This window comes from Mustela nigripes, chromosome 18, assembly GCF_022355385.1.
Source record: "Mustela nigripes isolate SB6536 chromosome 18, MUSNIG.SB6536, whole genome shotgun sequence".
Classification (NCBI taxonomy): domain Eukaryota; kingdom Metazoa; phylum Chordata; class Mammalia; order Carnivora; family Mustelidae; genus Mustela; species Mustela nigripes.
The window spans coordinates 17,725,063-17,750,937 of record NC_081574.1 but is presented as its reverse complement, the minus strand read 5'-3'; the positions used below and the strand labels follow the sequence as shown (position 1 = coordinate 17,750,937).

General features: G+C 36.9%; 1 protein-coding gene across 4 annotated transcripts in view; it reads left to right on the top strand.

Annotated features, from left to right (window-relative positions):
• The window catches only part of ERI1 (exoribonuclease 1), a 119,878-nt gene that overhangs the window by 6,244 nt on the left and 87,759 nt on the right, over positions 1-25,875 (top strand). For 3 of the 4 annotated variants that reach the window (XR_009401066.1, XM_059384106.1, XM_059384105.1), the window contains exons 3-6: positions 1,917-2,127; positions 5,692-5,775; positions 7,093-7,202; positions 9,211-9,325. Coding sequence is in view for 3 of the 4 variants with exons in the window: in XM_059384106.1 (XP_059240089.1) it covers positions 1,917-2,127; positions 5,692-5,775; positions 7,093-7,202; positions 9,211-9,325 (520 nt within the window). In the remaining variant the exon portion in view is untranslated. Of the gene's footprint in view, positions 1-1,916; positions 2,128-5,691; positions 5,776-7,092; positions 7,203-9,210; positions 9,326-18,455; positions 21,528-25,875 lie in introns of those variants that run through there. The other variant, XM_059384104.1, reaches the window with a different exon arrangement.

Here is a 25,875-nt window from a genome sequence, read left to right as displayed (position 1 = left end):
CAGACAATCACAGGACAGTGTGACCAGTGCTGTGTTGGAGGTCTGGCCAAGCACAGCATGCAAATAAAGAAGAGAGTCTGTCTTAGGAATTCAGGAGTGATGATTAAATTGATAGGCCATACAGAAAAGGAATGGAGGGTAATTGAGGCAGAAGGAACTCAAAACTAATTTCTGTAGGTATGTTTTCTGCTAAATAATCTTGCTTTTTCATCAGCTGTTGTATGACCAAAGTTACAAAACAAGAAAGTGTATCACATATTAGACAGTGGCTCATGCAGTGTTTTGTCTGCAGTGTTCAATGTACTGTGGGGAGTGGGAGCATCTGAAGATGATACAGAAATGATAGGATGTAGGCAAATTGTGAAGGAACTATATGCCGAAGTCTGTTTAACGTATAAGCACAAGGGAGCCACTCAGGGTATTATAGCAGGAAAGTGGCGTTTTTGGATAGTTCTCAAAGCGGGGTAAAGAATGAAAAGGAGGGTTGTGGCGTTAGAAGCATTTGACAGAGTCTAGGGAAGGGAGCTCATGGGAGCCACACCAGAGACAATTCAGGAGAAGCAGATTCTGAATTCTTTTCTGAGTTAGAATTGGCAAAAGTGGTGATTATTTGGATGTGGATGGCAAAGGAGGTATTAAAGGCGACAAGTCTCTCCCTGGAGCACCTGGTTATTGTTCCTGTTGCCATTAGGTTTGCGGGCACCCCTTAAAGTAAGTGCAGCTTCTCCAAGAAAGAAAGAGAAATTAAGACGAAGGAATCCAGAGCTGCCCCATGACACAGAGGTCACTCACAGTACCTTAATATGAAGGGGCTTAAGGGATTTCCCTCCTAGATTTTGGTAATTTAGAAAATCTCAAGCAAATAAACATATTAAACCATTTTGCCTTAAAGCACTTGGTTGTCAGTATTCTCATGAATAGGATTCCTTTTCATTGGTAGTTTAGAAAGGAAAATAAAAGCTTAAAATTTTTTTTAATAGTCACTAATCAGTGATGTGACCAAAATTCCCGAGTTGTTGCTATGTACTAATTGCAATTTAGATCTGCTTATTTTTACTGCCATTTTGTATATATGAGCTGTTAATATAAGGGCGCTAACAAGTAACACTGAAACAAGTCAGCACCGGTCATGGCTTTTAATTTTTAGTACATATAGTTTGAAGAACATGACCGCAATTACCAACCATTGTTATCTATTTAGAGCAACCCTTTCTCCACCCACCAATTGTGAGACATATATTTTAAAAATACCTATAATTTCCTGAATTAAATTCTACTCATGGTACATGAAGAAACCTACTTCCAGTTAAGAACCTACAAGGTATGACAAAGTTCTTCTAGAAGTGGTTTATACTAGGATATCTTCTAAATGAGTTTTCCTAGTTAAGTAGCTAATAGACATTCAACTTTACATACTAGGCTCATAGAGCTTTCATATTCATATGAATATCTTAGTTGTTTAACCTATAAAAGCCAAAAGAAAGGTATGAGACAACATAAATGTTCCATATACCTGAATGTTCTTATTCTGAAATATGTGTTTTGGCCCATAGAATAGTTCAACATTAATTTCAGTTTTTGCAATGTGTATATCATCTTGGTGTATAAGGCAATGCGGCTTTGTAGGTGGTGTATGCTAACAAGGCTTATGGTTTGAAATACTAGAATAGGAGAAAGCTCTTATGTACTACAAAAATGAAAAGTTACTTGGGAAGGAAAATACTGATGCTGTATTACTTTTGATTTTAATTCTTTGCTAATTTAGCCTTAAGTCTTGCTTTCTTTACATTTATTTTACCTAATGTTTGCTAAATTGTGCTGCAACTGCCAGTGTTCCACACAGTGCCAGCAGATAAGACTTCAGATTCATGATTGTAAAATTCACCTGAGAGTTCATTTTCTTCTTCTTTCCTTAGAGGAGTAAAGGATGTGCTAAAGAAAAGGCTGAAAAACTATTACAAGAAGCAGAAGCTCATGTTGAAAGAGGGCAGTTGTGCTGACAGCTACTACGACTACATTTGTATCATTGATTTCGAAGCCACTTGTGAAGAGGGCAACCCACCTGAATTTATACATGAAATAATTGAATTTCCTGTGGTTTTACTGAATACCCATACCTTAGAAATAGTAAGTGAATTGTTGTATTTCAGTTTTATTCTTAGCAGCAACTCTCCTGGGGTTCTCAGTAGAGCAGGCATTTCATTTGCTATTTTAAAGCTAGAATGAGAATTCTAAAGTGGGCTGTTTGCTCTTGTGTACTTTGTATCAGCTTGATTGATAGAAAAGCTGTAATGAAATAATTTCAGAGGCTACTTCTCTCCTTTTCTAATAGCTAAAATTATAGTGTTTTTTTTCCCCGTTTGCTTGGAACACATTCTTGGCTGGCCGTCAGAATCTCCTAGGGAGTGGGGGGAAATGCCTGGCCCTCATTCCAGAGGTTCTGATTTAGTTGTCCTGTGGTGGAACCCCTCATATCAGCATGTTTTTAAACTTCTTAGTTGACATGCAGTCTGGGTTGAGAACCGGTGCTATAGATGACTGTATGCTGTGATCTCTAAAAATGGCAAATTACGGAAATCACCTTTCAACTTAGAACTGGCCATCTTTCTAGTGAGAAGTCTAGGGTGCGATGACACTCCTAAACCTTGGCCTCAAGACCTATAATGTATGTGCTTTACGTACTTGCTGTCACTGCAGTGTTAGTTCAGGAAGTCAGCAGGAATTCCCCAGATACTACTCTTTGCCATGTAAAATCTGAGCAATGTTGTATTAGCATCTCATCCATCCAGAAGTTACTTCTGTGCTGTTCCCCAGTTGGCACCACCACGTTGGGAGCAAGTATAAAAAGGCTTATGTATTAAAATGCATAGATCTTTTTCGTAGTGTTGTTCAGAGCCTCTTAGTTATAATCAGACTATTAATTTAATTTTCTTGTCCAAAGAAGATTAAAGTCAATAAATTAAAAGGAAAAATGACAGCTGTGAAGGTAATAATCTTGTATAACTCAACCAGATTTCACTTTCTCTTTCTTACTCAAGGACATTGCTCTTGCAATTCTTTTCTCTCATTTAGACAGTAATGATTTATTGCTTTCTACTGTATTGTTCCCATCACATACAGACCTGTTACTTTTCACACCATGAAAAGCTTTCACTCTATGTTACTTCCCTGCCAGCTACCCTATTCATTTGTTCTTTGAAAAAGGTACCTACTTCTGTTTCCTCTCATTCTCTCTCAGATCCAGTCTTCAATCCCATCACTCCATTAAAATCACTCATTAGTGTCATCTTGGATCTCTCCCTAAGTCCTGGTGTAAGAGACCACTCTTTCCTTGAAACATTTTTTGCAAGTGACTATCAGTACACCTCATTCTCTTGATTTGTCTCCAGTGTTACTCAGTTCAAAACCGAGGAATCATCCTTGACTTCTGTTTCTCTCCCATCATATGTCCAGACCAACAGCAACTCCCGTTTGCTCTGCCTTCAGAATACAGACAGACTCCAGCCACTTAACTGCAGTGCTGTGACTGTAGTCTGAGCCCCCATAATTTCTTGTCTGGATTTACTGCATTCACCCTCAAACTGGTCTCAGTTTCCTTCCATGCCTCCTACAGCCAATTCTCAACATAGTGGCTAGAGTGATCCTAAAAAAAGTAAAATCATTTCCTCTCTCTGCTTAAAACCTTTAGTGGCTTTCCATTTAACTCAGTAAAAGCCATTTCCCTTAACATGAGCTATCTTCTCCTTACCTCTGATCATGCCATATTGACCTGCTTGCTATTTCTCAGAAATGCCAGGCCTGTTCTACCCCCTCACCTTCCAGGGCTTTAGTTCTAATTCCTTTCCTCCAGAGGTCTTGCTGCTAGTTCTTCCCTCCCTCTCTTCTTTCCAGGCCTTTCTTAGTTCTCACCTTCTGCATAAAGGTGATGACCTATTTAATAGTGTAGCTGAACCCGCCCCCCCATTTTTCTGATCCCATTTACCTGTTCTACTTTAATGTTTAATAACCCTTATCACCTGTTAATTTACTATGTAATTTACTTAAGTTATTGCTAAATATTTGGTCCACAAGTGCATAGTTCTTCTCTATATCATTCTGATAAAAGGGTTAAATACTGACTAAAGTTTTATTAATAGTGTGTTTAATATTACCTGCCTGTATTGGTAAGGGAAGTTGCAGCATCTTTTTGAAAGGTTTTCATTAAAAATCATAAAAATATTGATACTTAAAAAGATAAAGCTTCCATTTATCTATGAAATTCAATTAAGTAAAATTTTTCCTTCTGCAGCGTGTTTGGTAAATAAAGAGCATCTGACTTTTGAAGTTCAAACATTCTTTGTTCTTTAATTTTGCTCTTTTATAATAATAATCTTTATAACTCATTGGCTTCATACACTTGTGTGAAGAAACAATTTATTATTGGGAAATAAAACATTTACTTCTCTTAATTTTTTAAATTTTCTGTCACAAAAAATATTCTTTGACTTTTTCTCTGCATCTACCTGGTATTAATGATTGCTGCCTTTAGGCTTTGAAATTGTCATTAAGTTTTAACAAGTGACTTAGCATGTTCTAGTTTAGGGAGGCAGTATTAGGTTAGAGGAAAATTCGCACTTTGAGATCTGAGCTTGGTGATAATACTGGCCTACGAGTTCATAGAGTTGTCGTGGTTGTAAGATGGGAAGGCAAGCGTGAAGGCTTCTCGAAGAGGTTAAAGTTGCTACAGAAATATAATATTATCATTCTTTAAACTACTCCATCTCATGTTTAATTTTGACTATTCAGTATTCAGTTTATTAGAATCAATATAAAAATAAGGAGTAGTCAAGAGAAAATGAGAGAGTAGTAATCTAGAGCTAATTTTCTATAACCAAAGATTGGCATGTCCTCAAAGAATTTATTATTATTTAAAAAGCTGTAACTTGAAGTTGAGGTTGCATTATTAAGCTTTACGATTTCAAATATTATGAGCAAAATTATCAACATTTTGCTCCTCAAGAAAATATTTAACCTTTGGTTTGAAGACTTGCTTTTAGACACTTGCCTTATCTTAAAAATTTTTTTGAGATATATTTATTTTAGATAGAGAGAGCACCCATGTGCACACACAAGTTGGGGAGGGGCAGGAGGAGAGGATCTCCAGCAGGCTCCATGCTCAGTGTAGAGCCTGATATGGGGCTCAGTCCCACGACCCATGCGACCATGACCTGAGCTGAAATGACAAGTCAGTTGCTTAACAACTGAGCCACCCAGGCACCCCATCTTAATTTTTTTTTATTTTTTGAAGATTTATTTATTTGAGAGAGAGAGAATGTGTGTGCGCATGTGAGTGGGGAGAGGGGCAGAGGGAGAGAATCTCTAGCAAACTCTTCTCTGAGAACAGAGCCCCACTTGGGGCTGGATCTCATGACGCGTGAAATCACGAACTGAGATGAAACCAAGAGTTGGATGCTTAACGACTGAGCCAGCCAGGTGCCACTCTTAAAATTTTTTTAAACTATGAAGTAATTAAAATTAAAGTGCTTTGGGACCAGAGAATTATCCCTAAAATGTTAAAATTCTAGAAAGGGCTATACCATGAGCACCTATGAAATTATAGTCTTCTGTAGCTTAATGTTTCATGTATTTTGTGTCCTGTTTCTGAAGTCATAGAAAATACTTTAACTTGTTCTCCTTGTTCTTCCCTTGTAGGAAGATACATTCCAGCAGTATGTGAGACCAGAGATTAACACACAACTTTCTGATTTCTGCATCAACCTAACTGGAATTACTCAGGTTCTAATTCTATGTTCCTTTTTCTAGAGTTTGAAAGAAGTTCTGAAATTAGATTTTATTTCATAGTTTAAAAAATCATTATTATTGTAAACAAATTAATATGGTACTTTCCTTACTTGGTAAAGATTTTTCAGATTATACTGTTAAAAAAGTAGAAAAGCAAATTTTATACCCGGTAAAATCTTTCTCAGCCTTTCCTCTTAAGGACTTGTAGTGATGAAACTAAAGGTTGTATTTATTTAGATCATTAGTAAACCAAGTGTTACCTTGATGGATTTGGAGAGGAAGTTTGGAAATGTATCTCTTTATAACCTGACTGGATACATAGTTTAATGTTTTCTTTTAAGTCTCTGACTTTTTATTGTATTCTAATTGGTCTTTGTTCATTAATTTGGTTCCTTTATTCATTTACTCATTCACTCAACAAGTATTTCAGTGCCTACTACAGTAGTTGCCAGGGTACTGGGGATACAGAGGTGGTCAAGTCAATCTCCTTGGCTCACTCAACAATTTATAATCAGGAGGACAGACACACTAAACCAGTGGTGACAATATGGTTAGGAAGACTGACAAGTTAGTGTTTTATCTGGGTATTATGGGTATCTGATGGCAGAGGAAATAGAGAGCTGGCTAGTGTCAGACTTCTCAAGTTAGTGAACTTGGGCTGAATCATGATAGGTCAGTGGGCAGGAAAGCATAGTGAGGCATTTCGGGTGTACACTACCGATCGCTCTGCTGTGTACGGGCTGGTAAGAAAGTGGTTGAAAATAAAATGGTAGGCAGAGGGAGGCCATACCATGAAGAGTCCATGTGTCTTATCCTGAAAGCCTTGGGGGATGTTTGGAGGATTTTAAGTATGGAAGTGATGGATCAAGTTAGGAAGATCAGTCTGTCAGAGGTATGTCATCTGCTGTGGAAAGATCTGAGCTTTGAGATAGGGAGACCATGTTAGTGGGCCATGGCTTTTAGCAGGGAGATTTCCCTTTTTTCCACTCTGGAGAAATAGTAAGCCACTGGATTGAGATCTTAAAAAACAAAAAGAAAGAAAGAAAAGAAACACCGGGGATGACCTCAGATCTTAATTTTGGGAGGATTATGTACTTCACTTGAAAGCGTCCCTAATGCCTGGCTGGGAACAAGTTTTTATTATTTTAAAAATGAAATGTTAGGTGGACCTCAGCTAAGGAAATCATGTAGTGTTTAAAATATCATAGATAAGACTTTCTCTTCGTTTTCCTTTCGACGTTTCTGTTTGGGTATTTGCAGGACTACATGTAGCTACTCTTATTTTTATAAATTTTACTTTTATATCCTCAGGATCAGGTAGACAGAGCTGACACCTTCCCTCAGGTACTAAAAAAAGTAATTGACTGGATGAAATTGAAGGAATTAGGAACAAAGTATAAATATTGCATATTGACAGATGGGTGAGTATTTAGGAAAATTATCTTTTTTATCTACTTTTTTTTAAAAGATGAAAGATGTTCATATCCATTTAACTTTTAGAATAACCACAAAAAAATTTTTTCTGATAATTCTGGGGTCTCCCACAAGAGACTGTATTTTTCCTTTCACATTCTTATTTCCACTTCAGCTTTGTGTTGTTTTTTTTTTCTACTTAAGCTTTGCATCCTAAGGATCAAAAAAAAGAGGAGGGAAAGAATGATAATAGTTTAATCCAGAACTAGAGTCCTAGGGAAAAGTAAATATTACTATTTAAAACTAAAATGACTTTACTAAAGTCAGTTTTTATCGTGACACTTCCTTGCTCAAAGAAGTCCAAACTCTTCAGTCTGGCTTTCAGCGTTCTCTCAGCTAACCCACCCACTTGGGTAGCCTGATCCACCTGCCATTCTTGTCCACTCTGTGCATGCTGGCCATGAATCACGTGGTGTATCCTTTCTCTGTGCACATACTTATGCTCTCCTCTCTACTGGAAGGCTCTCTTCCTTTCCTACTACTGTGTTATTATTCAAAGCCCTTCTTTTGTTTTACTCCACATACTACAACTCACACTAATCATCTTTTTTTTTTTTTTTGATGTCTTATAGTCTGTATATCTGAGCCATTTGTGCTGCCATCTAAGTATTCTGATATCTAAACTTTATGTAAGACTTGTTTGCAGGGAGATTAAAAATCCTTTCAGAGTAAGAGCTTCTGCTATTTGATTGTCTTCCCTAACGCTTCCTATAGTCTGGACTCAGAACGTGTGCTCAGAAACATTCGTTCGATGGAAAGCTTAGAGGAACGATCGGGAGGATTGAAACAAGGATTACAGGCACTGTGCCAGGGCAACTCCTATACCAGGATGCTATTAAGATTGGAGAAGGAAGTCCCGATCAACTTCTCTTTCAAACTGGACAGATTTATACACTAAAACTGAGATGTCACTTAAATCTCTTATATCACTGCAGTTTAGTGACCCTTACATAGGAAAAAAGCATTGAGTGTAGTCACATTATAATTGTGTTTAAAAATAGAAATCTGGGAACACTGTTGGAGGACCTCTTTGGAAATCTGTTGATTTTAAATGTGAATGAGCTATGTTCCTGGTCAGGTATATAGGTGTTTCTGTCATAACACAGTATGTGTGATTCTATAAATTATTTATGTGTGATTCCTCACATTCTGGGACATAGCTCATACCTCCAGAAATAATTTGGATAGCTCAGAGTTCAGAGAAGTTACCTCAGAGGATATTATAAATGCACAGAAGCAGTAGGATCCTGGGAACAAGCACTCGTTTTTAAATTTTTTTAAAAATATACCTGAAAGTACTCTCAGCACTGTAGCAGCTGAATTGAGAACTTTTTTCTTTCCTGCTAAGGTTATAATTTGTACGGCTGTTGTGTCACCTCCCTTCCCTAGGAAAAAACCATGTATGAACCAACATGATTTCCATATTATACAATCAGTATTTTCCTACTTAACTATGTAAGTTGATTAGTGTTATAGAAACATAATGCTGTAACAGAGCAAATTGTATTCTCACCATTTAATACCAGCTGCTTTCGTCTTTCAAATATTTTGTTCATTTGTTTTTTGTTTTATTCTGTTTCAAAGCATACCCTCAAAAAACTTCCCAATACAATATATCTAGCATTAAAAGTAAGCTTAGCAGTGTTATTTTAGGATTGTGAAAAAATAATTAACAAGATAGAGGTCTGCCCAAGTAATCAGAACCATGCAAGTGATCATGATTAGCCTAGTAAGATTTGTTTATGAAAAAAAGTTTGATATAACTGACTTCTACTTTCCTTTGTTGTTTATTTTTGAATTAGTATTTTGGAAGTAGGTTAATTTTGTAAGCTTGTTGATGTGTGTGAATATCAGAGAGGTGACATGTAAATAAAAAACAATTAGAATGACTTAAAACAGTAGAACAGTAGAGCATTTATTTTATCATTTTTCTACCCCTGTTTTTGATTTTACAAGTTCGTGGGATATGAGTAAGTTCCTGAACATTCAGTGCCGGCTAAGCAGGCTCAAATATCCTCCTTTTGCTAAAAAGTGGATCAATATTCGAAAGTCATATGGAAACTTTTACAAGGTAAAATTTCTCTATATTATTGATTGTACTGCTCTTAATGATAAATTTATTACATTTTGCTTTTATGGTAAGTTGTGATTTACTAGGTGCTCTTCACAGGAAAAGGCCATATACTTTAGTTCTAAGTTTTTATAATCCAAACACCAGGATGATTATATGAATTTAGGAAGTTGAGTTATTTTTCTTTTAATCCGTTACCATTATTTGAATAGGTTAACTGTAAGTACATGATCTTTAAGAGAGGCTTGAAATTGTGGGGGTATTCAGTATGTGAATTGTTTGTGGAACAAATGCTCCCCACTGAACTTTAATTTTATCAAAGTTAATACATAAGTGTAGTGTAAATTTTTAAAGTAGTACTACAAAGCTTATGAAAAATGGCCTTCATCCACTATGGCCTTCCCCAGTACTGGTCCTTATTCTCCTTACCCTCCTGAGGCAGACACTTTGAACTTTTGTAGCTATTTCTTCCAGTATTTACCTTCATACTTCTAAATGATATGTTTATCCTATTTCTTGAATTTTCAGTTTGAGTTATATATGGAGTCCTACAATGGAAGATGATATTTAGTTCTGTATGAAAGCCATCATACCTGCATGTCCTCTCCTCTGCGTGTCTTCTTAATTAGTTACATTATCTTTATAAGCAAATCATTATCAGTGCTTACGTTCTTGTAGCAATGGAGAGTGTTCACCACTTCTCCCAAGATTTTTATAAGCGCCTTCAGTTGTTTTCTTGTCCTGTTACTTTCCATTCAATCTGGAAATCATTCTCCGTATTCAAAACACTCAGTGGTCTGTTTCCTTTCTTTGTCCTTTCTTTCTTTTTCTTTTTTTTTTTTCCTTCCTTCCTTCCTTCCTTTTTTCCTTTTCCTTTTTCCTTGGAGGCTACCTTCCTATAGCTTTTAATTCTGTTCTAATCTGAACTACTTGTTCTTCAGGCTTCTTCTAAAGTCATCCTAAGAGATTCTTTCCTTACTTCTCTGTCATGTTTTAGACTTTGTGTCATCTTCTTTTACACCCTCATCTTGGTGAAGCAAATCCTAAAGTAATTTCATGAGAAAAGGTACTGTCCCTTAAAAACATTTTTTGTAATTTTCCCATTTTTTTTAAAGCTGAGAAATAAACATTCAGAAAAGTGGAGTTTGATTGTTTTAAAGTGAAATCCCTTGTAAGTTCCACTCTCTTAATTCCTTTCCTTTCTCCCAGAGCCCTCCCCCCCCCCCCCCCCCCCCCCCCACATATAGTTCACACTTCCATGGAAATCATTTTCTTGTTTTTCCTTAAAGCTTTAATATTTATGTGTCTATCTTATACTATGTAGTTTAATTTTGCTTCTTTTTGAACATGGTATAATTAACATTGTATTGGCTATATTGTTCATTTTTCTTTTTTTTCTCAAGATTATGTTTGAGATTTGTTGATGTTGTGTATGTAGCTACGCTTAGTTTATTTTATTGCTGTGGAGAATTTCATTGTGTGAATACATAGTAGTTTATTTATCTGTCCTGCTTTGGCCATTTTGGGGACTTTTAGGTACAGTATTGCTATAAACATTCCTGCACATGTCTTCTGGCTCCTTTGTGCACTCATTGCTCCAGGGTATAAACCTACTAGTAGAATTGTTTATTCATAGGATATGTGCATCATTGCGTTAGGTAATGCAAAAATAGTTTTCTGATTTGTATTCTCCCTAGAAGAGTGGATGAACTTAAAATTGCTCCACATCTTTGCCAGCATCTGGTATTGCCAGACATTTTAAATGTTTATATATCTGGTGAATGTGGGATGCCATCTCATTAAGGGTCTAATTTGCATTTGCCTAACTACTCATGACTTGGAGCCTGAGCTTGTTTTCTTATGGTTCCTAGTCATTCGAATTTATTTTGTGAAGTCCCTGTTTAAGTCTTCCCATTTTAAAAAATTGGGTGGCCTGTCCTTTTGTAATTGTAGATTATAATTTGTGATTGTTTATAGATATTTATCTTGGATAATAGTCTTTTGATTATATTTGGTAAATTTTTTTTCCTTTTTTGTGAATTTATCTTTTCACTTATTTTGTGATCTTTTTAAAAAAAATCTGTTATGGATAATTACAAATATATGCAAAAGTTGACAGGTGTAATAAGCCCTCATGACCCAGTTTTAACAAGCCAGTTTTAATAGGTATAAGCTCATGGCCAGCCTTGTTTCATCTGCTCTCTACCCACTTTTCCCTTTCCTTACTCTTTTGAAGCCCATCTCAAATGTTACTTCCTTTTTTTTTTTTAAGATTTTATTTATGTGACAGACAGAGATGACAAGTGGGCAGAGAGGCAGGCGGAAAGAGAGGGGAAAGCAGGCTCCCCACCTAGCAGAGAGTCTGCCCGACTCAGGGCTTGATCCCGGGACCCTGAGATCATGACCTGAGCCGAAGGCAGAGGCCAACCCACTGAGCCACCCAGGCGCCCCTCAAATGTTATTTCCTTCGATCTGTAAACATTTCATTATGTAGCTCCAAAAAACAACCGTTTTTAAAAACATAACCATCACTTAGAAAATAATCAACCATAATTCCTTAATATCATCAAGTGGTTATAGCTGCTTTCTTTTTAAATTTAATTTAATTAGTTAATTTTAAAAATTGACGTGTAGTTGACATTTATTAGTTTCAGGCGTACAACATAGTGATTGGACAATTCTGTTACATTATGCCGTGCTCACCACAATGTGTTACCGTTTCCTAGCATATATTGTTACAGTTACTATTGACTGTATCCCTGTGCTGTACTTTTTATTCCCGTGCCTTTTTTTATAACTGGGGTTTATACCTCTTAATTCCCTTCACCTCTTTTTTTTCCCTTTTACCTTTTGTGATTTGAATCCGGATCCAAATAAGGTCCACACATTTAAAGTTGGTTGACATGTATCTTTTAAGTTTTTTAATCTCTAAATTTGTTTTCCACCTCCTTTTTTTCTCTAGCAATTTAATATTATTATTTTTTTAAGAAATGGAGCCATTTTGGGATGCCTGGGTGGCTGGGTCGGTTAGGTGTCTGCCTTTGGTTCAGGTTCTGATCCCAAGGTCCTGTGATCAAGTCCCACAAAGGTGGGGAGGGGGGTCATCGCTCAGCAGGGAGCATGCTTCTTCCTCTGCCTGACACTTCCCCTGCACGTTTGCTCTCTCTCTTTCTCTGTCTGACAAATAAATAAAATCTTTAAAAGAAAGAAAGAAAGAAATGGAGCCATTTTTCCATTTTCTCAGTCTGGATTTTGCTAATTGTATCCTGTGATATTAATTCAGATGCCTCTACTTTCTTTCTTTCTTTCTTTCTTTCTTTAAAGATTTTATTTATTTATTTGACAGAGACACAACGAGAGTGGGAACACAAGCAGGGGAGTGGGAGAGGGAGAGGCAGGCTTCCTGCCAAGCAGGAAGCCCAATGTGGGGCTCAGTCCCAGGACCCTGAGATCATGACCTGAGCCAAAGGCAGATGCTTTAAGACTAAGCCATGCAGGTGCCCCATATCCTCTGTGTTTCATGTAAATTGTAGGGGCTCAGTCATCTTTAGGTTTGCTTTTTTTTTTTTTACTATACCTCCCAGACAACAATGCATTCTTACATTAGAGTGTCTTTCTCAAACCTTTAACTCTATTTATTTCAAGGATAATTACTAACAATTAATAAAGCCATAAAATAATTTTTAAGTCTGCATAAAAACATCCACAGCTCACAATACATCACAATACATGGAGTGTTCAGAAAGTTGTAGATATATAGTAAGACAATAACATTGTCAAGTGCTCTTTTGAATATAGTATTTTTTTTTGGTGGATCTATTTATGTTGATGAATTTATTAGGCTGCTCTTTTCTTTTTTCTTTTTTAAAGATTATATTTATTTATTTGCCTGAGAGAGAGAGAGAGTGAGCAAGAGTGCACAAGCAAAGGGAGTGGCAGGCAGAGGGAGAAGCAGGGTCTCTCTGCTCAGAAGGGATAGGATGCTCTTTCTATATGATTTTCCTGTATTCATGATGGTTATCAACTTTAATGCCAGTTAGTGGAAGTTGAGGAAATGTAACCTTTTTCTTTTTAAAATGTTGCCTTCTTTTGTTTTGTTTTGTTTTCCTGATTTAAGTAGGCCTAAAAGTCTTAACACAATTTTTTTCTGTATAGGATGCTACCAGTATATAGTCTTCAGTATGTACAAAGTATTCTTTCTCCTTTTCAAAACTATAGAAATGACTTTTTACCCACTCTTTCTTGGGAGTGGAGATAGATCATTAAATTTGAAATTATCTCTATCCTTTTCATAAGTTTAAGAAACTTACAGGGCAAGCATAATACTTTTCTCTTTAATAGCTGGCCTAAACTTACAGTGGATTTGATTTTTCTGTAAGTAAGCTGAAACAATATGAATAAAAATACAGGTTACAGATGCAATTTTATACCAGATTTTAGGAAATAAACTTACTTATCTATGGCATGATCATACTCAAATGTAGCTTCAGCATTTACAAAATTATACAAACATGTTTATTTCTTTAGTAGTTCTGTATATGCATTAAAATGTCATTTTTGAAGTATAAGTAAAGAATGAAATATGCTTTGGGAAGGTGAAAGCTATGTTTGTTTTTGTTATTTGTTTTTGTCTTTTTATTTTCCTGTACAAATACTCAGTTCTGGGTTGGATTTGAGGTAAGGTCTCAATGGATTTCGTTTTCCACTGAAAACAGACAACTTCTGCCTATGCTCTTCATCTTGTTAAATAAGAGGCTTATTTATACATACAAAAGGTTGAAAGCTATGGAAAAATGTTCTTTGCTTTTCTGTGAGTGACTAGACCCTCTTCTTTTGCAGAAATTGCAGCTATTCTAAAGGCAGATGAGTAAATCTCATCTCTACAGTATGATCAGACTCTACATTACAAAGCTCTTTTCAGAGTCAGGTTCTGTGGCCGAGCAGATTTTGAGAAAGTTTATTTATTTATTATTATTATTTTTAACCTAGCTGTACTCTGTGTTCAATGGGAAGAAAAATACTAATTTTCTACAGTTTTTCCAGATGGCTTTCAGTAGGTCTTGAGACTTGCAAATAACTTTCTCACTGCCAAGCCCAAGCAAAAGTGTGAACATTTCAGATTATTATTTTTATCATTATTTTTTGCAATGTGATTTTTCCAAAGACTTAATTTTCTTCAAAATCCAAGAATCTTGTCACTGGAAGTTAAATGTTTTCTACAGGGTCTTCTAGAGATTTCTTCAATTGGTTTATGTAATGAAAATGTCTAGGCTAGTTTTTGTAGCCCACTCAGCAAATTTTGGCCTACTGTTTTCCTACCATTCACTTTTCAAGTCAGGCATCTTGCCGGGAACTTTTCCTTGCCAGGCCAGAGGAAGTGTGAAGTTTATGTGTTCTTTATCCAGGTTTTCACACAGCTATTAAATTTTAGACATGATTGAGTGAATTGGTCTTTGTTTAACAGAGTTAATCACTTTGCTGGCACTGTCCAGGACTTTTCATGTTAACTCTGATTCATTTTGTGGTAAAATATGCATAACAAATTTACCATTTAGCCATTAAGTACACAGTTCAGTGTCAAAAAGAACGTTCATACTGTCATGGAACCATCACCGCCATTCGTTTCCAGGGCTTTTTCATCTTCCAAACCTGAAACTATACCTTTTAAAAAGTGACTCTCTGTTCCCCCTTCCTTTGGCCCCTGGTAACCACCATTCTGCTTTCTGTCTCTGAATTGTACCATTCTAGGTATCTCATGTAACTGGAATCATACAGTATATTGTCCTTTTGTTCCTGGCATATTTCACTTAGCATAGTGTCTTCAAGATTCAGACATGTGGTAGCATGTGTCAGAATTTCCTTCCTTTGTAAAGCTAAATAATAATTCCATTGTTTGAGAAGCTCCTTCCTTTTGAAGGTGGAATAATATTTCATTAGATTTATATCCCATTTTGTTTATCCCTTCATCTTCTGTAGACACGTGGGTTCTTCCACCTTTCGGCTGTTGTAAATAATGCTCCAGTGAATGTGGGTGTGCAAATAACTGAGTCCCTGCTTTCAGTTCTTTGGGTACATACCCAGAAGTGGAATTGGATCATATGGTAGTTCTGTGTTTAATTTTTTGAGGAACTTCCATGTCACAGCTGCAGCACCATTTTACATTCTCACCAGCAATGCACAAGGTTCCAGTTTCTCTGCATCCTTGCCAACACTTAGTTTCCATTTTCTTGCCCTTTTTTTTTTTTTTTTTAAATAATAGCCATTTAATGGGTTTGGAGTGGTATCTCATTATGGTATAAATTTATACTTCCAGAATAATGAGTAATGTTGAGGAGCTTTTTGTGAACTTATTGGCTAGTTGTACATATCTGGAGATATGTCTGTTCAAGTTTTTTGACCAGTCTGAAATCAAGTAGTTTTTTTTTTTTTTTAAACTATTATCGTTGAGTTTTAGGAATCCTTTTTTTTAAAGATTTTATTTGAGAGAGCAAGCATGAGCACTGGCAGTGTAGAGGGAGAGGGAGAAAAAGACTGCCCACCAAGCACTGAACCTAAGGCCAGGACTCAATCCCAGGACCCTTGGCGTCCTGAGCTGAAGGCAGATGCTTAACCAACTGAGCTATTCAGGCACCCAGGAATTCTTTATATATTCTGGATATTAATCGTTTTTCAGATCTATGACTTCCAAATATTTTCTTCCATTCTGTTGGCTGCTTTTCTCTGTTGATAGTGTGCCCTTTGAGATACAAAAGTTTTAAATTTTCATGAAGTCCAGTTTATCTGGTTTTTCTTTTGTTGCCTCTGCTTTTGGTGTTATATCCAAGAAACCATTGCCAAATCCAGTGTCATGAAACTTCTCCTGTAGGTTTTCTTCTAAGACTTTTATAGTTTGGACTTAGGTTTAGGTTTTGATCCATTTTGAGTTAATGCTTTATTAGTGATTGTTTTGAATTTGTAGATTATGTTAGATTGATAGCTGAACAATATTAAATCTTTCAATTTATGAACACAGATGTCTTCCCATTTATTTATACTGTCTTTAATTTCTTTCAGCAACATTTTTTAGTTTCTGATGTACAAGTCTTTCACATCTTTGGTTAAATTTTTTTTTTGGAGGGGGTTTACTGAAATGGAATTGTTTTCTTAATTTCCTTTTTGGATTCTACATTGTTAGTTTATAGAAATGCACCTGATTTTTCTGTGTTGATTTTGTATCCTGTGACTTTGCTGTCTTTGCTTATTAGTTCTGACAATTTTTTGGTGGAATCTTCAGGACTTTCTGCATATGAGATTATGATAGCTGCCAACAAAGATCACTTTACTTCTTCCTTTCCGATTCAGATCTTTTATTTTTTTTTCATGCCTACTTGTTCTGGTTACAATTTCTGATGTTATTTTGAATGGAAGTGGTAAAAGTGAGCATCCCTATTTTGTTCCTGATCCTAGAGGAAAAGCTTTCAGCCTTCTTACCATTGAATATGATGTTCACTCTAAATTTTTTTAAAAATGGACTTTATTATTTTGAGGTAGTTTTTTTCTATTCCTTGTTTGTTGAGTATCTTATCATGAAAAAATGTTTAATCTTGTCAAATGGCTTTCTGCATCATTTGAGGTGATCATGTGTTTCTTCCTTCATTCTGTTAATATGGTTTGTTACATTGATTATTCTTTGTATGTCGAACCATCCTTACTTTCCAAGAATAGATCGCACTTGGTCGTGGTGTATAATTCATCTAATATGCTGCTGAATTTGGTTTGCTAGTATTGTTGAGGATTTTTATGCCAATATTTTTAAGGGATAATGGTCTCAAGTTTTCTTGTAGTATCTTTGACCTCGATATCAGGATAATGCCAAGCTTATCAAATGATTTAGGAAATGTTTCTTCGTCTTCAGTTTTTTGCAAGAGTTTGAGAAGGATTAGTGTTAAGACTTATTTAAATGTTTTTGTAGAATTCACCATCGAAGCCATCAAGTTCTGGGCTTCTGTTTGTTGGGAGGTTTTTGATTACCAGTTCAGTCCTCTTTACTTACTGTAGGTCTGTTCAGGTTTTGTTTTCTTCAGCATTCAGTCTTGGTAGGTTGTGTGTGTCTAGGAATAGTCCAATTGACCTAAGTTGTCCAACATGTTGGAAAAGTACATTTTTCTAGGTGATACTTAATGAAAGGACCAGAATGCATTATGGTATTACAGTTTAGGATAATTATTAATTTTTATCATGGTGCTTTTATATCATTTGCTTTGTGATTCCCCCAATAACCCAGTGAATAAAGAGTATAACTGTTAGTCTTATTTTACAGATGAAGAAACCAAGACCCTAAGGTGTATAGGTGACATATAGCTATACAAACTACAGAATGTAAAACTTAACATGTACAGTTGATAGAATAGTGGTTCTCGAAAGTGGAGGGGCATATTGGAATTTGGGGAGTGAGATTTTTACATTTACCAAATTGGAGCCGGTGTTTAAATAGGTTGAAGAACACCACATGATAATTTCTTTCATGCTGGATCTTCATTATCTTTAGTCATAGAAAGGCTGTAGTTTGGTTTTTGGTGTATCTGTCTAAGGAATCTGTCAATACATTATACACCATATGTGTATATGTATTATGTATATGTATATGTATTATACACTGTAATACATTATAGTAAAATACCATGGAAAAGAATGTTTGGATTAAAATGGTAGAGCTTTGGGGTGCTTGGGTGGCTCACTTCGCTGAGTGTCTGACTCTTGATCTTGGTTCAGGTCTTGATCTCAGGGTTGTGAGTTCAAGCACCGTGTTAGGCTCCACACTGGGCGGGGAACCTACTTTAAAAAAAAATGGTAGAGCTTCAACTTAGATATCCAGAACAGTACATTTCCTTTCATAAATGTGATTTGTCAAATTACAGACCTGCAAACCCTTTAGATGTCTTCAGGATTCTACCGATTTATATGTATTTTCATTTATAACTTGAGAATTTTTTTAAAGTTCTGAAGGTTTAAATTATTTATTTGCTTCATTTGACCAAGAGTACTTGCCCTTCACCTAACTTTAGCTGTTACCATTAATTTTTATTTTCTTATTTTTCACAATGGCTTACAGAAAACTAAAGAATTATTTACTAAGTTGTTTATTTTCCAGGTTCCTAGAAGCCAAACCAAATTGACAATAATGCTTGAAAAGCTAGGAATGGATTATGATGGGCGGCCTCACAGTGGTCTTGACGACTCTAAGAACATTGCCCGAATAGTAGTTAGAATGCTTCAAGATGGATGTGAACTCCGGATTAATGAGAAAATGCACGCAGGACAGCTAATGAGTGTGTCTTCTTCGTTACCAATAGAGGGCACTCCAGCTCCACAAATGCCACATTCTAGAAAATAACAGCATTTTTGCCCTTTGCCCACAGATCATTCACTCTAACTGGAGTTGCTACAAAGAGGTAGCAGGTGAATACTCATTGAATTAGTCCTGTGGTGCAATATTTAAGCATCTTAAACATTTACAGTCTTACTACAGTTATATATAAATGTGTGTGAACAGATTCTGTGGGGAGGGCATATTGAATTTTTTGTCACCAGCACTTTTGATATGAGCAGTATTTGTTACACAGTAACAGTTCCTGCTTAGAATTGACTTTTTTAATTTAAGGTGTCCAAGACGTGTTCCTTTTGGTTTTAAAATGCAAAGGCTTACTGGCGCTCTCCTTGAATGTAATATCTTACTGATGTTAAGATATATAATGTATTTCTACATTAACATCATTAGATCAAGTCATTTCTTACAGTGCAGGAAAGATTGGAAAGCCTTATCTAGGCTTTGGGTTTTAAGACTATCACAGTCCTTTTGACTTTTGAATTCTGTATGTGAAGTTCAGCTGTGCATGGTGAATTTCATAAAGTACTTGGTACACATATCTGCCTACATTTCTTTTCAATTTGTAGTTGGAAGACTTGTGGTAGATTATAGGGTCTTGTTAAGAAGTCAGTTACTGATGAGGTTAATGGAAAGTCAGAAGAAAATACCATTTAAAGGAATATAAGGGCTGTAGCTCAGACTTTATCATACATAAACATATCACTGGGGTTCTTTGGACTTTATTTTTTGATTCCCCTCCCTCTTGTGACATACATCTACCCTAATTCTTAAATCTAAGAGACCGTGCTTTGATATAGACTAAGAATAGGGTTGCCACTTAATTTTGCATTTGTATTCAACATTATGAGTAAGGTTAATAAAGTCAAATAATGCTTTTAAACATCTAATGTTTTTATTAAAGGTTGATTTTACATAGTGAGTGACCACTAAATCTTGATAGTTAATTCTTAACTAATTTAAAAAACATAAGTGGGTTTATGGAGTTGAAAAAGCAAAACTCTTACCTAGATGCTAAAAATATTTTCTGAATTGAATTTCCCCCTATAGCTTTCATGAACAATTTGCCTCTTCTCTTTTTCTTTCTATTAGTAGTTGTGATGCTACTTTATTTTAATGATTTACATATTAACTAAATGACTTTTATAGAGGCTTCCAACCTTGGTGCATAGGAAAAAAGGAGGCATTTTTCTTGGTCTGGGAATTCTCTCCCCAGTGCTGTAAAAAGAATGAATTTTGCCTTTGAGCGGTAGTTGTAGAATAAGAATAAAGACTAACAAGTGGATAACAGAAGGCACAAGGCATGTGATGCCCTTACACAAACTGATATGGATTATAGTAAAACAAGGAAATCTAGATGTTTTATATTTATGCAGTAAACTTTGGGGGTGAAATGGATGTGTGCTGAGATTTTTGTGAATCCTAAATAGTACCATAAAATATACTGTAAAGTATTGCTGTTAAGTTTCAAAGAATTTCCCTCAAATCCTTACTGAGTTGCTGGGCTCAGGCAGAGCTGTAGAGAACAGCAAATCACTGTTGAGATGTGGATGCCAGGAAGTCCACTAGCACTCTTTTTAGGCGATTTTTTTCCACGTAGCCACCTTAACCTTAGAAATCAAATTCATGCCCCAGCAAAACCATTAATTATCTGTTGCCAGCTTCTGTAGTTGCTACTTAACAGCTGAAATTTCAGTTGAGAAATCTGAAAATGGCAAGGAAATATTGCTTCTCGTGTAACAACACATAATCAGACTTAAATCAGACTTCTAATTTTTGCACCAATTTGTCCTTTTTATGAAATAACCCAAGTACCAACACCCAAGTACCTAAGTCCTCCTGTATTTCTTTTTAAGATCTTCAGCCTTACAAGCTGTCAACGTCCTTTTGGCTGTCAGGTATTTCATTTGGTGATGTTTTACTGTTCTCATTTTTTAAAAAACTACCGAGGAATAATTGACAAATGTAAGTGTACATATTTAAATTATTTAAAGTGTAAATGTGATGATTTGAAGTATATTGTGGAATGATTATCAAGATCACACCACTTCATATAGTCAACTTTTTTTTTTTGGTGGTGAGAATGCTTAAGGTCTACTCTAGGCAACTTTCAAGTTTATAATACCCTGTTATTAACCACAGTCAACACGGCTGTACATTACATCTTCAGAACTTATTCTTCTTATTACTGAAAATTTGTACCCTTTGCAACCACCTGTTTTTGTCCATCAACCTTAGTTCACTTAGCTCTCCAGTTTCATTCACACTGTTGCAAATGGTAGTATTTCCTTTTTCTTCATGGCTGAGTAATAATCCATTGTATATGTACTATTTGTTTTAAGACATTTTTTGAGTTCTCTTGATTTTTTTTGTGATCCATTGGTTCCTCAGAAGTGTTTTGTTTAATTTCCACATATTTGTGAGCTTTTCCAGCTTTCCTCCTGTCACTGATTTGTAGTTTTATACCATTGTGGTCAGAAAAATAATTGATATAATTTCAGTCTTCTTTAATTTTTTGAGACTTATTTCATGAGCTTATATATGATCTCTCCTGGAGAGTGTTCCATGTGTGCTTGAGAAGAACATGTATTGTGATGCTGTTGGTTGAAATATACTGTATATGTCTGTTAGGTTCGTTTGGTCTAAAGTATCACTCAAATCTGTTATTTCCTTGTTAATTTTCTATCTGGATGATCTGTCCATTGTTAAATGTGGAGTACTGAAATCCTCTACCATTATTGCATTGCTGTCTATTTTTGTCTTCAGATCTGTTAATAATCGTTTAATATATTTAGGTGCTCAATACTGGGTACATAAATGATTGTTATATCCTCTTGATGAATTGGCCTTCATTATTATATAATCATCTTTTTTACCTCTTGTTTACAGCTTTTGAGTTAAAGTATATTTTGTCCAGTGTAAGTATAGTTATTCTGTTCTGTTTTGTTTTCCATTTGCATAGAATATCTTTTTCTATCCCTTTACTTTTAGCTTATGAGTGCCCTGAAAGCTTAAGTAAGTCTCTTAATGGCAGCATATAGTTAGGTCTTGTTTTTATATCCAGTTAGCCACTCTTTCTTTTAATTGAAAAATTTAAACCATTTACCTTTAGTGTAATTATTGATAGATATGGACTCAGTATCTCCATTTTGTTAATTGCTTTCTGATTGTTTTGTAGTTCCTTTTTTCCTTTCTTCCTTTCTGTCTTTGTGTGTTGATGGTTGTTTATAGTGGTGTGCTTTCTTTTTATCATTTGTGTGTCTATTATAGGCTTTTGCTTTGTGATTACCATGAGGCTTTCATAATATACCTCACAGTTACAACAACAGTTTTGTATAAGCAAGCAGCAACTGAACTCAAAAGTTAAACATTTCTTAGCATTTCTTCTAAGGCAGATCTAGTGGTAACACATGCCCCCAGTTTTTGTTAGTCTGGGAAAGTCTGTATCTCTCCTTCATTTCTAAAGTATTCTTGGTTGACAGGTGACAGTTTTTTCTTTGAGTACTTAGAATATATCATCCAACATTCTCCTGGCCTGTAAGGTTTTTGCTAAAAAGTATACTGGTATCAGACTTTTTTCTTTTGCTGCTTTCAAAATTCTCTTTTTATTTGATTTTTGAGATTTTTTTTTTTTATTACAGTGTGTCTCAGTAAAAATTTCTTTGGGTTGTATCTCTTTGGGGATCTTTGAGTTTCATGTACCTGGGTGCATGGGTGACCATATCTCCTCAGATTTGGGAGACTTTCAGCATCATTTCTTTAAATCAATATTCTATCTCTTTCTCTTTCCTTCTGGGACTCCCATAAAGCAAGTATTGTTTCAGTTGATATCCCATAGTTCAAGTAAGCATTTTTTACTCTTTTTTTTTTTAAATGTGTTTATACGAATGATAGTTTTTTTAAGGTTTTATTTATGTGAGAGTTGGGGGTGGAACAGAGGGAGAAAGAGAATCTCAAGCAGAGTCCCCACTGAGCGTGGAGCCCAACGCAAGGCTTGATCCTAGGATCCTGGCATCACCACCTGAGCCAAGAATAGTCGGCTGCTTAACTGCCTGAGCCACCCGGATGCCCCTATAAATGCTATTTTTTAAAAGTGGGGGCACCATTTAAACCTGGTGAGGAAGGCATTAACAGTGGTACTTGCTGAGTTGTGAAGCTAAATTAGTGGCTGAACCAAAGACATTCTACTGTTTGGTAGGAATCAAATCCAGGTCCCCTTTTCTAAGTTTTAGGGCCTATAAGAACAAAAAAGTTCCAGTCCTTCAGTCCTGTGGGCCCAGAGCACGGGCATCCAGGGGTTGCTGGGTGTGGGTTGCAAAGAGAAGGGCAACCTGCACACTCTTGAGATTGAGGGTACTCCCGCTTCTCCAAAGTCCTTGGTGCCCAGCTCTAGCAAAGGAGGTGGGGGCGGGACAGTGAGACCCAAATGGGAGAATCCCCAGTGCAGCAGCTTCTGCACCTTGTCCCTACCTAGCACGGTATGCACACCAGTCTGCACACCAAAGGGTTCTGCACTCCCACCACATTCTGCTCTGTAGCCCAGACCAGCAGGCCCTTGTCCTGAGCTCAGGGACCTGGAAGGGAGGACATCTGGCCCAAGGTGGTCTGAGGAGGGCAGAGCACTCTGCTCTGGGGTACCCACCTGGGTGCAGGGTCGCTGAGACAGCTGGTCTCTGGTGGGCAGTGCCAGCTCCACTGCAGGAGGAGGTGTAGGTTGCCTAAGCCATGAACTCCAAACATCTTTTGTCTCCCCAGCAACGCTGGTCCTTGCTGACCTTCCACCCTGTGGGCGAGCCTGCCGTCCAGCCCATAGGCTCTTTCACTCGCTGCTGGGCTGAGTCTGTGCTGTCCTCTCTCCACTCTTTTTCTGCTAATGTTTTTATTCTCTGGATAATATCAAGAGACCTGTCTTCCAGTTTTCATTTTTTTCCTTCTATCTTACTGAGCCTACTGTCGAAGTTCTCTATTGCATTTTTAATTTTATTCATTGTGTAGTAGTCTCCCCTTTGTCCAGAGGGTGTATTCTAAGAGCTCCAGTGAATACCTGAAACCACAGATAGTACTGAACCCTATATATACTGTTTTTTTCTTATGTACACTTACTATCACTTACTATGATGAAGTTTAATTTCTAAGTTAGGCACAGTAAGAGATTAGCAACAGTCATTCATAATGAAGTAGAAGGAGTATAACAGAGCACTCTAATAAGTTGTATGAATGTGGTCTCTCTCAAAATACTGTACTCATACTGCTTCTTATGATGATGTGAGGTGATACAATGCCTAAATGATATGAAGCGAGATGAATGACGTAAGCACTGTGACGTAGTCATAGCCACTGTTGGCTTTCTGACAGTAGGTCAGAAGGAGGATCATCTGATTTGGGTGATCCTGAATCATTGAGCCATGACAGTGTCAGTGGTTGGATGTCAGGAGCAGATGATGTCCATGGTTGGGGATCCTCCATAGTTCAAGGTTTTTTCTTCTGAGATCTTTTGGAAGAGCATTATAATCAGAAATGGTTGTCTTTGTAACTCATCAGAGTATTGCTCAGAGGTAGTAATCCTTCGGTGATCCTATGGTTGACTTGAATGCTGCATTCCATCTGAGGATTGTATTCCATAATTCTATCCTTTAATGTTTGTGCAGTTCGATATACCTCAGCAAATTTTGGGAATGTCTACATTGCTGGTTCTGCTTCAGTTTCTTCTTCATCTTCCTCTTCTATACATGATTCCAGAAGTTCTTCTAATTCCTCATTTGTTAACCCCCCTTGGTGGCCTTCAACATATTCTTCCACTTCATCAGGAGTATTGGCAGTTCCTCTCTCTGTGTGAATGATTCTCTTAACTTCTTCATCAACCCCTGGGAAGCCTTTAAAATGTCCATGACTTCACTTGCTATGTTCTAGGAGGCATATACAGGTTCTGGTTTTAATTCATCCACTGCAGCTTTGATGAATGTTACTACATCAGTAGTAGTGCATGATTTCCAGCCCTGCATCGTGTTCAGATTAGGGTCTGCACCAACTGATGATTGAATGCAATCAAATATGAGGCAGGTGTGTGCAGCTTTCACAAAGCAAATGACGCCCTGGCCATGGGGCCTGAAGCTGTGAGATACTTGGAGGTTATAATTCAACTTCAACATTTTCATTTTCATAGCAAACAGATTCAGGATGGCCAGGTACTGGCACTGTTATTAATAGCACTTTAAATTCCAGCTTTTCCTTTTCCAAGTATTTTTTCTCTTTCAGGATGAAGCACTAGTGGAACCATTCCAGAAAAAAGATGGCTGTTACCCATGCTTTCTGATTATGTTGCCAGAACATGGGCAGAAAATTTTTGTTTTTGTTTTTGAGAGTGCATGTGTTCCTTGCTCTGTACCCTCGGCCTGGGTGTATCATATGCCTTGTATAAGTGTACTTGGTGGATACAGAGTTAACCTGCCCTCCTAAGTTTTATGCCCTGGTACCCCTCTTGCACTTTTAAGAAGGTACGTTCTTTTGGGCATCTTCTTCCAGAAGAACCTGATTTCACTGCAGTTGAAGACTTTCTTTGGGTGGCTCCTTTTTCTTTTTTTGGTGGGGGGTAGAGGGCAAAGGAGAGAGAGAATCCTAAGCAGGTTCCACGTACAGTGTGGAGCCTGATGTGGGCCCAATCTCATGATCCTGAGATCATGACCTGAGCCAAAATCAAGAGGTGGATGCTTCACTGACTGAGCCACCCATGAGCCCCAACTATCCTTTCTCTTTAATCAACTACTTCAACTCTGCCAAAAATGTAGCAGCTGCCTCTTCAATGGTAGTCTCAGCCTTTCTAGTAATTTTTATATTTTTTAGTCCAAACCTATTCTTGAATCCGTAATAACCATCTGTTACTTGCAGTAAAAGGCTTGGTGTCACTTGTTTTAAGAGATCCCGGATCATTGGCGGGGCCAGGCTCCCGCTGTTCTTTCTACAGAGGTCCTGGGGGGGCAGTGGTGGTGAGGGCTCCTGGGATCCTCAGAGGCAGAGGCTGCTGGGGTCCTCCAGGTCTCCTGAAGCCTTCTACAGGCTTAGTGCTTTCTGGTGCAATATGCCTCCGTCAGCCAAAACCTGCTTTCTGTTCGTGTCCTCCACCCATGAACTTGATGCCTTTTCCATCTTAACTGAGGACTTGTCACACACCGTGGCTGCAACATCTGCA